At 38.1% G+C, this 13,925-nt stretch overlaps 1 protein-coding gene across 1 annotated transcript in view; it reads right to left on the reverse strand.

Moving 5' to 3' along the window:
* The window catches only part of LOC111327217 (uncharacterized), a 32,726-nt gene extending 21,803 nt beyond the window's left edge, over positions 1–10,923 (reverse strand). Inside the window, exons 1-8 of the mRNA XM_088757666.1 lie at positions 10,773–10,923; positions 4,252–4,520; positions 3,403–3,682; positions 2,384–2,670; positions 1,867–2,019; positions 1,084–1,127; positions 632–732; positions 59–383 (exon numbers count right to left, since the gene is read on the reverse strand). Of these exons, the coding sequence (XP_088613792.1) occupies positions 59–383; positions 632–732; positions 1,084–1,127; positions 1,867–2,019; positions 2,384–2,670; positions 3,403–3,682; positions 4,252–4,520; positions 10,773–10,901 (1,588 nt within the window). The 5' untranslated portion in view covers positions 10,902–10,923. The remainder of the gene's footprint in view (positions 1–58; positions 384–631; positions 733–1,083; positions 1,128–1,866; positions 2,020–2,383; positions 2,671–3,402; positions 3,683–4,251; positions 4,521–10,772) is intronic.
* Between the last annotated feature and the right edge of the window lie 3,002 nt (positions 10,924–13,925).

Below are 13,925 nucleotides of genomic sequence, written 5' to 3' on the forward strand. Positions count from 1 at the left end.
CTAAAGATGCCGGTTTTGTGAAGATGTTTAAAATCAAATATTATAACTCTGGACGTACCCTCACACTTTTGAAAACTTGGAGGAGCCAAAGCATAACCAACAGGGCAGGCACCATCTACAGGGAAAGCCCAGTCTTTGGGTGAGGTTATACCAGGCGTTGGTGGACCATCATATGAGCAGCCTTGTCCAACTACTGCACCGTGATCTATCAAGATGGCATATGAACCATTCATACTCAGTGCAGCCTTGGGCGTGGCAAAATGCAGTGCTGTGCGATTACTGTCGATAATGACGTAACCGGAGAGGGCATTCACTTTGAAGACGGTAAAACCATTTGATTGCAGAACCAGTCGTATGAATGCTGAGCTACGAGGCTTCTTTATCTGCAAATAATCAAACTCATCATAAATTCAAGTATATTCTAAATTTGGATGTTTCCCTCACCTTTTGAATCCCCACGATCTGAAAACTAGTTCTCCCAGAAGATGACTGTTTTTTCGGTTTCTTGGTAATGAGAAACTGGGTATCCGAGTAATGTTCCTTAATTTTTAATTTTCTTGATTATTATCCCTTGAAAGCATTAAAATTTATTAACATTCTATTTAAGTATCTACGTATAGGTGTTCCTCACCACTCTGTCAAAATGAATACTCCACCATATCAGTCCTGTTCCAATCTCACTTATAGGGCTTCTTGGCCTTTGTGTACCCAAAATAACATGAGGCGTATTACCTAAAAATGATTGAGTGTCTATATAAATAAATGATGAAATGATACATGCTTCTTAAATAACGAATGGCTAAAGGACTCAGTTGATGTGCTTTTATTTCAGTTTTTAATTTATGATGATATTGAAATTATTATTATCATAGTTACTATTATTATTATTTCATTGCCTTTTTGTCATTAACATAATAGATATTACTATTCATTGTTTTTGCGTTATTATTAATAAACAAATAGACCAGCCAACTCTTCAGTTAGCATGAAACATTAAACGAAAGAAAATATTAAAAAGCAAAAGCTGAAAATATCCCTTTTTCTCAATGAATCGAAATGCACTAGAGGATTAAAAATACTTACTCAGCCCCACAAGGATTGTGACACAACGCCATTCACTTTGTAATCTGTAGATTGGAAATATATGAAATTTAACAAATGGTAAACACCACAGCGTACACTATGGAGTTATGGATGCACGCGGGAGGTTGCTAAGCACGAAAGTAGGGTAAGAGTCGCTCGAGGCGATAGCCGAGAGCGACTCTAGCTTCTTGAGTGCTTAGAAAACCTACCAAGTGAATCTATAACTCAATAGTGTAGGCTGTGGTGTTTACCATTTGTTTTATAACATAACATTGATACATTGTAGCTAAAGAGTTCCCTTTTATTTAACAAATCTTACGCGACCAGAAAAAACAAATGCGCGCGGAAAAATAGTCTTTGCATTTGCTCACGTCAGCAGCGTACACCCATGGGCAAAGGGGGGACGCTAAATTGACCAATCAGAGCGCGCGCTTTACTTTGGTTATGTTATAAATGGATATATACACACCGAATTACACAACATGAACTTTTCTCATCCTCCTGTAAATTAATAAAGACATGGACCAAGATAAACCAGACACAAAATTGTTTTTGCCAGTACTCGAGTTTCTTGTACTAGTATAGAGCTCTGGTTGTTGGACTAAAAATGCTGCCTGGTATGCACATGTTGCACTCCATAAAACATCATTAATGTTATACTCTTGTCTTGACAGTGATCATTAATACTAATAAAAACTTAAAATAACTCATTCTAACTTGGCAGTTCATCAAAATTAGGATTGCAGATACAAAAATTTTACACAACGTACGAGAGCATCTTACCCGTCTGAATCCAAGGCTTGAAAACAGAACAACTGCTGCCCAACTTGGTTCTGATTCGGATACCAAGTGACATTCCTGTAGAAGATGCCTCCATGAAAGCGTAGTGGAGTCAGTTGCATCCCAATTGGAGAGCTTGTCGTTATCTCAACAATACTTAGAATATAAAGAACAGATATTAAGCGTTGGATGTAGTCTTTGAGTAGCACAGTGTCATACCGTCAGAAGTGTAAGTCGAGTGAGGCCAGGTATGCTACGATAGTTTAATTTTCCAAGCTTTCGCCAATCTACGGCATCATCCCTGATGATGCCGTAGATCGGCGAAAGCTCGGAAAACTAAACCATCCTAGCATACCTGGCCTCACTTGACTTACACGTCCGACTTTCTTAAGAAAAGAGTCTTGGTTAATGTCAAATATAACATGGCAAGTAATACACCTTTGGATGTGTGTTATATAGACAGTTCATGGATGAAAAAGGCAAAGTCAGATGCCCTGGACTTGCAATCTTGAATACTTACTGTTTAGCAATGTTTGAAAGCCGCACCTCAACGACTGCTCTATATACCGACCCAATCTGAATCTCTGAGCATTCACCATTTTGAGGTGTAGAAGCAGTAAAAACTGGTATGTCTAGGCAAGAACCAGACCCAATGCTTATTATGGCAAGAAACTGCAGTGGCACAGCACTGAATGGTCTGATGCTGTTAAAGTTTGTGGTTCCAGCTGGAAAGTCTTCCAAAGTCAAGGTTACTGCGTAAGTGCCCGATGCTCCACTTCCACCTCTGTAAGTTAAAACGCAGTTTTTCTGCAAAGCGAAGTGTGTAACAATCATTTTACACCGCTTTTAGATAAATTAGACACATAGATACCGTTCATACCACATTTTGACGTAATCTGTGATCTATTACTGAACAGACCCACGGTAACATAGAATCTACTTGTTTTTTTTTTTTTATCAATGAAGCAAAAAATGTTAATGGCGACGTCATCCATGCGTCTTGCCTCCAATAGATCACAAGTGAGAACGAATAAAAATACTCGTAGAGTTCAGTTCATTCTATAAAATTGTTTACAGTTCAGAAATAAGTTCATGAAATAAATATGAGTTAACAAATATGACTAACCAGTATTCCGAGAAACAGTGAAACGTAAACGTTGGTTGACTGCAGCTAATATTCCAATTGATGACATTAAGTTTGCGTTTTCTCGGAAAAATTATAGACAGTATTCTTTGCTACAAAATTATAGCAGGTGCCTTTATCTATGTATACCGCTATTTTTCTTCAGCTTTTGTTGTAATTTCTGTTGGGTTTCTGAGTGCCACTCCATTTACTTGGTCGTTGTTTTACTCAGGAAGCTCTCGGGCAGCTCACTCTCAGATAAACGTTGGGCGCTTTGATTGATCTCTCACGCTTTGTCATGGGTTTACTGAAAATTAATTACCGACTTGATCACGCGAAACAAGGTTGCGTTCTTTTGCTTGAATAAAGTACTTATATAACAAGAAAAAATGTAGTGATAGAGCATACAAATTTACCTCATCAAGTTCACCGTAAGGAAAACTATCCCTCGATATAAAGGACTCGGCGTGCGTTGCCCAACGACATTTCACAGAATCGCCATCTGGATCTTCAACTGGGATTTTAAGAGACTTCTGACAGCCCTTTTGAAACCGTACAATAGCTGGGCTCTTGGAGACCGGCGATGAGTTGATTTTTCCGTTATCTGATCGTTTAGAGAGACTTATATTGGTAGATACCAACCAGCTCGAGCTAGCATATCGTACAAGATTGGAAATCCAACAGCAAGTTTGGTAACTGTCGACCAGACAAGAAAAAAGAGTGAGACTGCGGAAATTAAATTTATCTTGATTTGGGAAGACAGGCCACCACACCAACGAAATTGAACATGAGAAAGCCTTATACGCTAGTCAGCGGACTTGAAAAAACGTTGAATAAAGGCTGATGGTTTCGAAAGAAACTGTTTGGGGCTGCGTCGGTGGGAGTAACGAAATAATTTGGATATATCAACAAAGTTGAAATGGTAAATTAGCCACCGTAATGATTACAAAAGCTGACGTTTCGAGCGTTAGCCCTTCGTCGGAGCGAATGACGAAGGGCTAACGTTAAAAAACGTTAACAGGAATGGAAGGACGGAGTGATGGAGTGATGGGTGGAAGGAGTGAATTTTGGGTCATAACAATGATCAACTCGGAAATGGCCTCTAGCCATTTTATGAGTTAGAAACACGATATGTGAAAGATAAGTTTGGTCATTGTAAACAGCTCTTGATTATTTGAGGGTTTCTGCCTCCGTAGAACTGAAACATACTTAGAAAGTTAGGTTTCACGTGTTTCTTATTCCTCTTAATTCGCACGTTCACACACCTCACAGTCCACTCCAGATTGCTAGACGGAAAAGTGTATGTAAAATTATTTTCCCCCATGGACCAGTCTTCATCGCGACTAAAGTCAGTACAGCGGAAGCCAGTGTCTGCGAGATAAGTGGCCCGCGAACACACTGCACTGAAAGGATCGCCGCACTTAGCTGTCCAAGAACCTCCAGGTCTAATAATTCCTCCTGCGTTAATTGTGTTCTCATCGCAGCGGTACGAAAAATATGACCTTCGAAAAGCCAGACGGAAGGTAAACTGAATCTGGAAAATAAATAAAAGATGATATACAAAGAAGTTAGGATTTCAAATAAAGTTTCGGTCATCTCTAAGACCTTAAATTAACGAGCACAATAAATTTAATACAATCACACATAAAGGGAAAAGCCATTTTACGCTGGCGATACTTCTTTATGGCTTTATCGAGTTGGGTGGTCCGTCATGGCCCATTGTCAAGTACAAAACAAAAAAACAGTGACATCGATGAAACGTAGCACATAAACTAAATGAAAGAGCAATATTTCCATCATATAGCTTTGTCTACCGACATCTTTAAGTGCCACTGAACCCGTGGGTAGCCGAGCCGCATAAACCTTCCATAGACATAGCAGGCAGCCTTGATTTCCTTCTCCATATCCTAAAGGTTTCTATAGCTGTTATAATTAGTCGTTGTAATAATAATTAAAAATAATAAATAATGATAATAATAATAATAATATCATTTATATAGCGCTTTATACAAAAGTTCTAAAGCGCTTCACATAAGAAGTCGACAGTAGAATAATAAAACCTACAATACCTAGGAGATAAAATAACAAAAGATAAGTTTTTAGAGATGACTGGAAAGTATCGACACTTGGACTGTACAACTTTTGTGAAGCAGGCATATAATCTTTCCAAAGCAATTGTTGTCAAATTGTTTTTAATGCAAGAATTGGAACATATACAGAAGAGAGCAATGTTAATTATCTGCCCGGGTGCTAGCTCTCATGAGGCTCTTGTTGTTATGAACTTTAAGGAATTAGCAACCACCATAACGAAATATGTGAGTCACTTTTTCACACAATTGTGAATGACAACAATCACCGCCTTTATGAGTTATGACCTGCACCATACGAATCTACTTATTCAATAAGGCGCGCGCGACCTTTCAACATGCCGTGTTTTAAAACCGGCCGTTTTAAGAATAGCTTCATTATCTTTTCTTGCCTTAAAGCAAGTAACTTATAGGTTAGAGTTTTTGAATTTTGTATTTCGATAACCTTTTTAGCGTCTCATCTCTTGTTTGCTTTTTTATTCTTTTAATTAAGATAGATTATTTAATGATTTTGATCTATAATTTAATTTTTGTAACGTAAGTACATAATTCAGTTTTCGAACTGCCATGCATTTATAAACTTCAAACAAACTTCAAAACTTCAAAGCAATCGTTGATATTTTCTTTTCTAAAAACAATTACTGTTTGTCATCGTGGTAAATAACACTTTACAAAGGAAGTATAATCGTTTGTTTCACGATGTAGTCACTTTAATTTAGATGTGGATCGCGACGCAGACTCGACTGCATAGTGCTAGTCTCCTTCCTTGAGGTCGATTGATTACGCGTCACTTATATTCTTTGTGCTCAGCTGTGATTGGATGGAGTTTCACGGCTGTGATTGGTGCATCTTCGGAATCCGCTACTGCATGGCCCTCCTGCTCTTGTGTTTCTTGATCGTCGGCATCCAGGCCTCTGGGATTTATTTTCTAAAGTCTCTGTTGATGCTGTTAGGATGAAGCCTAATGTAAATTGCCTCTTTCACCTTGCGCACCCTTCATAACTGAGCTTAACAGCATTTAGGTGACATGTGCTCAATCGATCTCAGCACCTAATGAATGAGTACGACCCATCGCTTGAAGAAGACTAGCAGTATGCAGTCGAAACGTCGTGATCCACATCCTAAGTGACCACATCGTGAGACAATCTGTTACAATTCTCTTTTGAAAGAGTTAATGACCCTGGCCATCGCTGCATTTTTGATGAAGTAGGCGGTTTCATTCTTCAAATACCCTTGCAGTTGATGCCTTTCAACAAAAGAAGGTTCTTCAATGTTCTTGATATTCACACCTTTCATTAACGTAACACATTGCCCTTGTCAGGTTCTTTGTCGTGGAGAGTTAATGAAATCAATGGCTATGAACTCTGCCGTTGGTGAAAAAAATCCCCTGCCAAGTCGGAAAAACTGGAATGGTAAACCAAAAGTTAGCGGCTGTGGTTTAGAACGCCTTAGCCTTTGGAGGTAAATTATGAATTTGAATAAATAATGACAAAAACCGCAGTCTTTCCAAGAAATTGCCACAGTTGGTTGCGTCAAACAAGATGTAGCGCGATTCTTACATAGTTGAGTATATCGTTGTCTGAAAATGTTAGAAAAACATATTTATAGTAATCAAGACAGGCTAAAAAAATAGCGAAGAGCATCGATCATCATGATGTATTCTGACTCATAGCAGATTATGGTGGTGTAGAAATATGTAGTGTCCACCTTACAAATGCCCACCGAAAGCTGTCAAAAAATCGAGAGTGACAAAAGGCAAAGGTGTGTGTGTGAACTGATTCGAAGCATTCGAATGCAATTAAAAGAATTTCTACATAATACAGCAATAGCACAACGTACCAGTGACGTGTACCAAAAAAAAAAATATACGCCCACTGAAGTTGGACTCAGCGTACGAAACAAATCTCCTTCAATACTACGACAAGTAAAGCCACAACTTGGCTGGTGATAACCTAGAGTCTGCTTTGTTAAAATGTTCTGTGCTGGAGCATGCCTTCTTCAGCATCTAGGTTTAAAGAGAAGGGCGATGACTAGAAAGGTAAATGCCGCACGTGGAGAAGAGGGATATGTTTGTCTGCGTTGTGCTTTGCTTGATACCACATCAGTCTCTTAGAAACAAAAGTCTACAGTACTGTTTTATTAAGCATTTCATAGATTCTTTAAAATCTGAAGTAAAGATATCCGGAGGTTAAAGTTTCAAGGTCTTAGTAGGTCGAAACAAGGTGACAGCCAGTCGCTCAGAGCACGGCACTTTCTCGTGGGGACCACAGTGAAATTTTTTCACCTCACCTCGCTAAATGCTTCAGAGAAAACGTTCGTTTGCAATGATGCATTGTACTTTGTCTTATTTACAAACGGAAAACAAAAAAAACGAGTGTTAAAGGTGTAAAAGCAAGCTCAGGAAATTGAGCCTTTACTCGTACCTCTAACGTTCATGTACAACATGGAAAAAGGACAGATAACAGATCTCAACAAAGTAACTGAGTGCAGCGCAATTAAGGACCATACCGTGTTGTTATCAGCATCAGTCGGAGCAAAGCTCATGAAGGCATGTCTGAAGTGAGACCCTTCCACTAAATACGGCCATTGCACGAACACCAGTAAGCAGAGAAGGAACGTGGATGAATGAAGTGTCATCTTTGGTAGCCTTCCGTTTCTATTGAGCCACTCCAAAGAAAATGATTATCATATAACTGGTAAATCTATTTAACGAGACACGCTAGACAGAGCCTAAGTTAAACCATGTCAACCAATATTACTCGCGCGTATCCAAGGTAACCAACAAAAGAAGTCTTGAAGCCATACAAGATATACAATATCTTTTGTTCATAAACTATGGATGCATTTGCTTCTTCATTTGATACTTTGTCATATCGTTAAGGAGAGGCCTTTGATTGAGTGGTAGAGTTGACAGAGGTAGTTTGATGCAGAAGCTAAGATATCACCTACCAAAGCAGGCATATCTAACTACCTCAGTACAATATAAAAGAGTTCAGTTGCCTTAGCATGAAACCTCAGTGTAGGTCTAGTAAATATGAATACAGAGTAGCCACTTATGAAATAAGTAAATCGAATCATTTCTATAATAACAACATATAATTTAGTTGTTACAAATCATATTTTACTTCTGCTCAGTCATGAGTAAAGAGAAAGCTTATGCTCGGTATATTTCACAACCTAATATAATACAATTAAAGTAGTTTGCTGCAAATGCATAGCAATCAATTTTTTTTCTCAGAGCGTGGGCATTAATAACGTGCCTGGTGCGTGAGAACATGGTTGCCTCTGGTGAAAAATTAATATTAATTAGATTCTGAAGCGCGTTCAAGCGCGTTTGAATTTCAAAGGTTTTGCGACCGCCATATTCCAGAGTCATTAAATCCTGTAATAAATGTAAATTAATTAACTTGTACCCTCAAAATTCAAATTTTTAGTATATGAAAAACTAATTGCATCAGGCATATACTGCAAAACACTATATCCACTTGAGACGTACGCCTGCTGTGAGCTAAACAATATTATTATGTCACGTCCAACGCTTTAGTTAAAGATTGGCTTTGCAGTGGGGGCAACCATGGGAAGAATGCTCCTTAGCAATTGAGAGTTCGATCGAGAATAATAACAATGAAACTACTATTTGTAAGTCTACGGTGTATGTCTCAACCATCAAATCACCTCCACGCTTGATATTATTGTTGTTCGTTCTACTCAGCACGATTCTGATGAGCTGACCCCGCTTTTAGGAAGGTAGAGACTGGTGATAACATCGCATAGTCAGACAGGTGTAATACTGAGACATGCAACTTGTGGTTATTTTTTTATTTTGATTAATAAATTTCGACCTTAATCTGCCTTCTCTGCAATTCTGAGTGTTCACCTCCACAAGTCGTCACGATACATTAACAGTCAAACTTAAGTATATTAATGAAGAGTATTACCTACTTCTTTGAACACTTCATTTGTTAGTTCAGGAGAACCAGACTCTCGATTGAAAACATCACGCGTGCCTAACGTAGAGTGTACAACGTTCTTTATTTAAATTTATTTCTCTAAGTATTGAAGGTTTCTGTAGCCGTTGGTCGTTTTACAACTGTTTCGAAGCAAGTATATAATTTAACTCAAAAGCAATTGATTATTTTGTTTTCTTTTTCTGAAAACGACAACTGTCAGTGACTTTGTACCGTCACTGCATTTTTGATGAAGTGGGTGGTTTTATTCTTCAAATACCGTTCCAGTCAGTACCTTTTCTCAAAAGACGGTTCTTCAATATACTTCATACACGCACGTTTCAGTAACTTAACACAGTTGCCCTCATTAGATTCTTTATCGTGGAAAGTTAATGAAATCAATGGCTATCAACTAAGACGGAAAAACTGGAACATTAATCAAAGTGGACGGATGTGGTTTAGAAAGCTTTGGTGTTTAGAGATAAATTGTAAATTTGAATGAATGATAACAAAAACCGCAGTCTTTCCAAGAAATGCCCACAGTTGACTGCGTCAAAGAAGATATAGAGTTATTCTCATTTAGTTGAGAATATCGTTGATCAAAAATGTTAGAAAACATATTTACAGTGTTCAAGCAATTGCAAAAAGAGCAGGATTAAGTGCATCACGCTAATGGCAGACAGCCGGTGACTGGAGACTAGAGACTCCATACCAGCGAAACTTTTCATTTAATTTTTTTTAATTATGTTCATTGTTTTTGTTTATTTTCGCCTCATTAATATGTATTTTCAAACTTTGTTCTTATAAACGTTACTGAACTTACTATAATTTACATTTGATAGTGGTGACATGTCGTCGCCGAAACGTCATGTTTCTGAAATTGATAATAATTCTCCTCTGTAAGCATGTAGAGAAACTTATGAATATGAACGGACTACTGGAAAGAACGCGACTTTACAGAAACTAGACACAGCTGGCTGGGCCAATATATAGAGAAACAAGCTCGATATTCTCTTGGCTAAGTATCTCTTCAACGTGAAGAAGATCAAAGTAGGAATAGAAAAATGTACAGTTTGAAGATCAGTAGCATGCTGCCCCTTACTAGCTAAGAGATTTAAAAGCGAAGAAGTCAGTCAATTGTGCCGTATACCTCAAAAGAGGAGACCAGTAGCAAAAAATCAATGAAGCAATCATGGTTTGGCAACATGTACTGAAGCTTTTTGCGGATTAAAGGATCATACATACACACAAACAAAAAAGAAAAAAAAAAAAAGAAATTTCTGTAACAATGGCGTACAAAAGCGTACTATTTTAAACAAGTTAAAAAATACAAAGCCAGCAGAGGCTCAATTATTTACAAATTTCGTCAATACTTAAAAAAAAAATTAGGTAAGAGGTTCGATCATTTGTTCTGTTTCAGTGAAAGAGAGTGAGTTCTTAAAATCTGGAGTAAAAGATTCCTAGAGCTTAGAGTGTCAAGGTCTTAGTGAGTCGAAACAAGGTGACAGCCAGTCGCTCTGAGCAGGCTGTCTTGTGGTGCCTGAAGTGAAATTTCCTCTCGTTACCTCGCTTAGTGCTTCAGAGAAGAAGTTCGTTCGCAATAATGCATTACATTACGAGTCTTATGCGTGTGAAGGCAAGCTCAGAAAATTGAGCCTTTACTTGTACCGGCTAATGTTTTTAATACACGTGAAAACGGTAGACAACATATCTCAATAAAGTGGCTCAAAGGCGCGTAAGTTAGGACCATACCGTATTGTTATCAGCATCAGTCGGAGCAAAGCTCATGAAGGCATGTCTGAAGTGAGACCCTTTCACTAAATATGACCACTGTACGAACACCAGTAAGTAAAGAAGGTGCGTGAAAGTATGAGGTGCCATCTTGGATAACCTTCTTTTTCGATTGACCCACTCCAAAAAAAAATTACCATATAACTGCTAAATTCATTTCACCAGGCATGAGCCATGTCAATCAAGATTACTCGCGCGTATCCAAGGTAACCAATTAAAAAAGTCCCAAAGCCACGCAAGACATACAATATGTTTTGTCGATAAACTTGGAATGCAAAAGATTTGTTTATTTAATTATCATTTTATCTTATCACGGAAAGGCCTTTGATGAATAACTAGAGTTGACAAAGGTAGTCTGGTACACAAGCTTAAAGATCACCTGCCAATGTAGGTCTATCTAACTACCTCAGTGCATTTTGAATAAGTTCAGTTCAAGTTACCTTGGCATGAGATCTCAGAGAAGATCAGGTCAACATGAATACAGAGTAGTCACTTATCTCTTTCATAACAACAAATAATGTGGTTAATACAACTTTGAACAACAACAAACATATGAAACATATGAGTGAACTGCGGTTATGAGACGTATATAAGAACGATCCTTCGCAGTAAAGCACTATTTGAGCAATAGTGGAAATCAGACCTGAAAAAAATAAAAATTTCAGGCCTGTACGGGATTCGAACCACTGACCTCTGCGATACTAGTGCAGCGCTCTACCAATTGAGCTAACAAGCCAACTGGGAGCAGGCCATCAAATTAATTTGATGGCCACTGACCTCTGCGATACCTCTGAACCACTGACCTCTGCGATACTAGTGCAGCGCTCTACCAATTGAGCTAACAAGCCAACTGGGAGCAGGCCATCGAATTAATTTGATGGCCTGCTCCCAGTTGGCTTGTTAGCTCAATTGGTAGAGCGCTCCACTAGTATCGCAGAGGTCAGTGGTTCGAATCCCGTACAGGCCTGAAATTTTTTTCAGGTCTGATTTCCACTATTGCTCAAATAGTGCTTTACTGCGAAGGATCGTTCTTATATACGTAATACAACTTTGTTATATTATGAGTGCTGAGGAATATTTTTATCCATGCATTTCACAGCCTAAGAGAATGAAATAAAGACAGTTTGGCACACGTGAATAGCAATCACTTCTTTTTTCTCAGGGCGTGGGCATAAATTACATGCCTAGTGCGTGAGAGCATTGTTGCCTCAGTTAAAACATTCATATCAATTAGATTCCGAAAGCACGTTTTAATTTTAGATATACATATCTCAAAGGTTTGAAGGTTTCTGTAGCCGTTGGTCGTTTTACAACTGTTTCGAAGCAAGTATATAATTTAACTCAAAAGCAATTGTTCATTTTGTTTTCTTTTTCTGAAAACGACAACTGTCAGTGACTGTGCCGTCACTGCATTTTTGATGAAGTGAGTGGTTTTATTCTTCAAATACCGTTCCAGTCAGTGCCTTTTCTCAAAAGACGGTTCTTCAATGTACTTCATACACGCACATTTCAGTTACTTAACACAGTTGCCCTCATTAGATTCTTTATCGTGGAAAGTTAATGAAATCAATGGCTATCAACTAAGACGGAAAAACTGGAATATTAATCGAAGTGGACGGATGTGGTTTAGAAAGCTTTGGTGTTTAGAGATAAATTGTAAATTTGAATGAATGATGACAAAAACCGCGGTCTTTCCAAGAAATGGCCACAGTTGACTGCGTCAAAGAAGATATAGAGTTATTCTCATTTAGTTGAGAATATCGTTGATCAAAAATGTTAGAAAACATATTTACAGTGTTCAAGCAATTGCAAAAAGAGCAGGATTAAGTGCATCACGCTAATGGCAGACAGCCGGTGACTGGAGACTAGAGACTCCATACCAGCGAAACTTTTCATTTAATTTTTTTTAATTATGTTCATTGTTTTTGTTTATTTTCGCCTCATTAATATGTATTTTCAAACTTTGTTCTTATAAACGTTACTGAACTTACTATAATTTACATTTGATAGTGGTGACATGTCGTCGCCGAAACGTCATGTCTCTGAAATTGATAATAATTCTCCTCTGTAAGCATGTAGAGAAACTTATGAATATGAACGGACTACTGGAAAGAACGCGACTTTACAGAAACTAGACACAGCTGGCTGGGCCAATATATAGAGAAACAAGCTCGATATTCTCTTGGCTAAGTATCTCTTCAACGTGAAGAAGATCAAAGTAGGAATAGAAAAATGTACAGTTTGAAGATCAGTAGCATGCTGCCCCTTACTAGCTAAGAGATTTAAAAGCGAAGAAGTCAGTCAATTGTGCCGTATACCTCAAAAGAGGAGACCAGTAGCAAAAAATCAATGAAGCAATCATGGTTTGGCAACATGTACTGAAGCTTTTTGCGGATTAAAGGATCATACATACACACAAACAAAAAAGAAAAAAAAAAAAGAAATTTCTGTAACAATGGCGTACAAAAGCGTACTATTTTAAACAAGTTAAAAAATACAAAGCCAGCAGAGGCTCAATTATTTACAAATTTCGTCAATACTTAAAAAAAAAATTAGGTAAGAGGTTCGATCATTTGTTCTGTTTCAGTGAAAGAGAGTGAGTTCTTAAAATCTGGAGTAAAAGATTCCTAGAGCTTAGAGTGTCAAGGTCTTAGTGGGTCGAAACAAGGTGACAGCCAGTCGCTCTGAGCAGGCTGTCCTGTGGTGCCTGAAGTGAAATTTCCTCTCGTTACCTCGCTTAGTGCTTCAGAGAAGAAGTTCGTTCGCAATAATGCATTACATTACGAGTCTTATGCGTGTGAAGGCAAGCTCAGAAAATTGAGCCTTTACTTGTACCGGCTAATGTTTTTAATACACGTGAAAACGGTAGACAACATATCTCAATAAAGTAGCTCAAAGGCGCGTAAGTTAGGACCATACCGTATTGTTATCAGCATCAGTCGGAGCAAAGCTCATGAAGGCATGTCTGAAGTGAGACCCTTTTACTAAATATGACCACTGTACGAACACCAGTAAGTAAAGAAGGTGCGTGAAAGTATGAGGTGCCATCTTGGATAACCTTCTTTTTCGATTGACCCACTCCAAAAAAAATTACCATATAACTGCTAAATTCAT

This window comes from Stylophora pistillata, chromosome 4 (genome assembly GCF_964205215.1).
Source record: "Stylophora pistillata chromosome 4, jaStyPist1.2, whole genome shotgun sequence".
NCBI lineage: Eukaryota > Metazoa > Cnidaria > Anthozoa > Scleractinia > Pocilloporidae > Stylophora > Stylophora pistillata.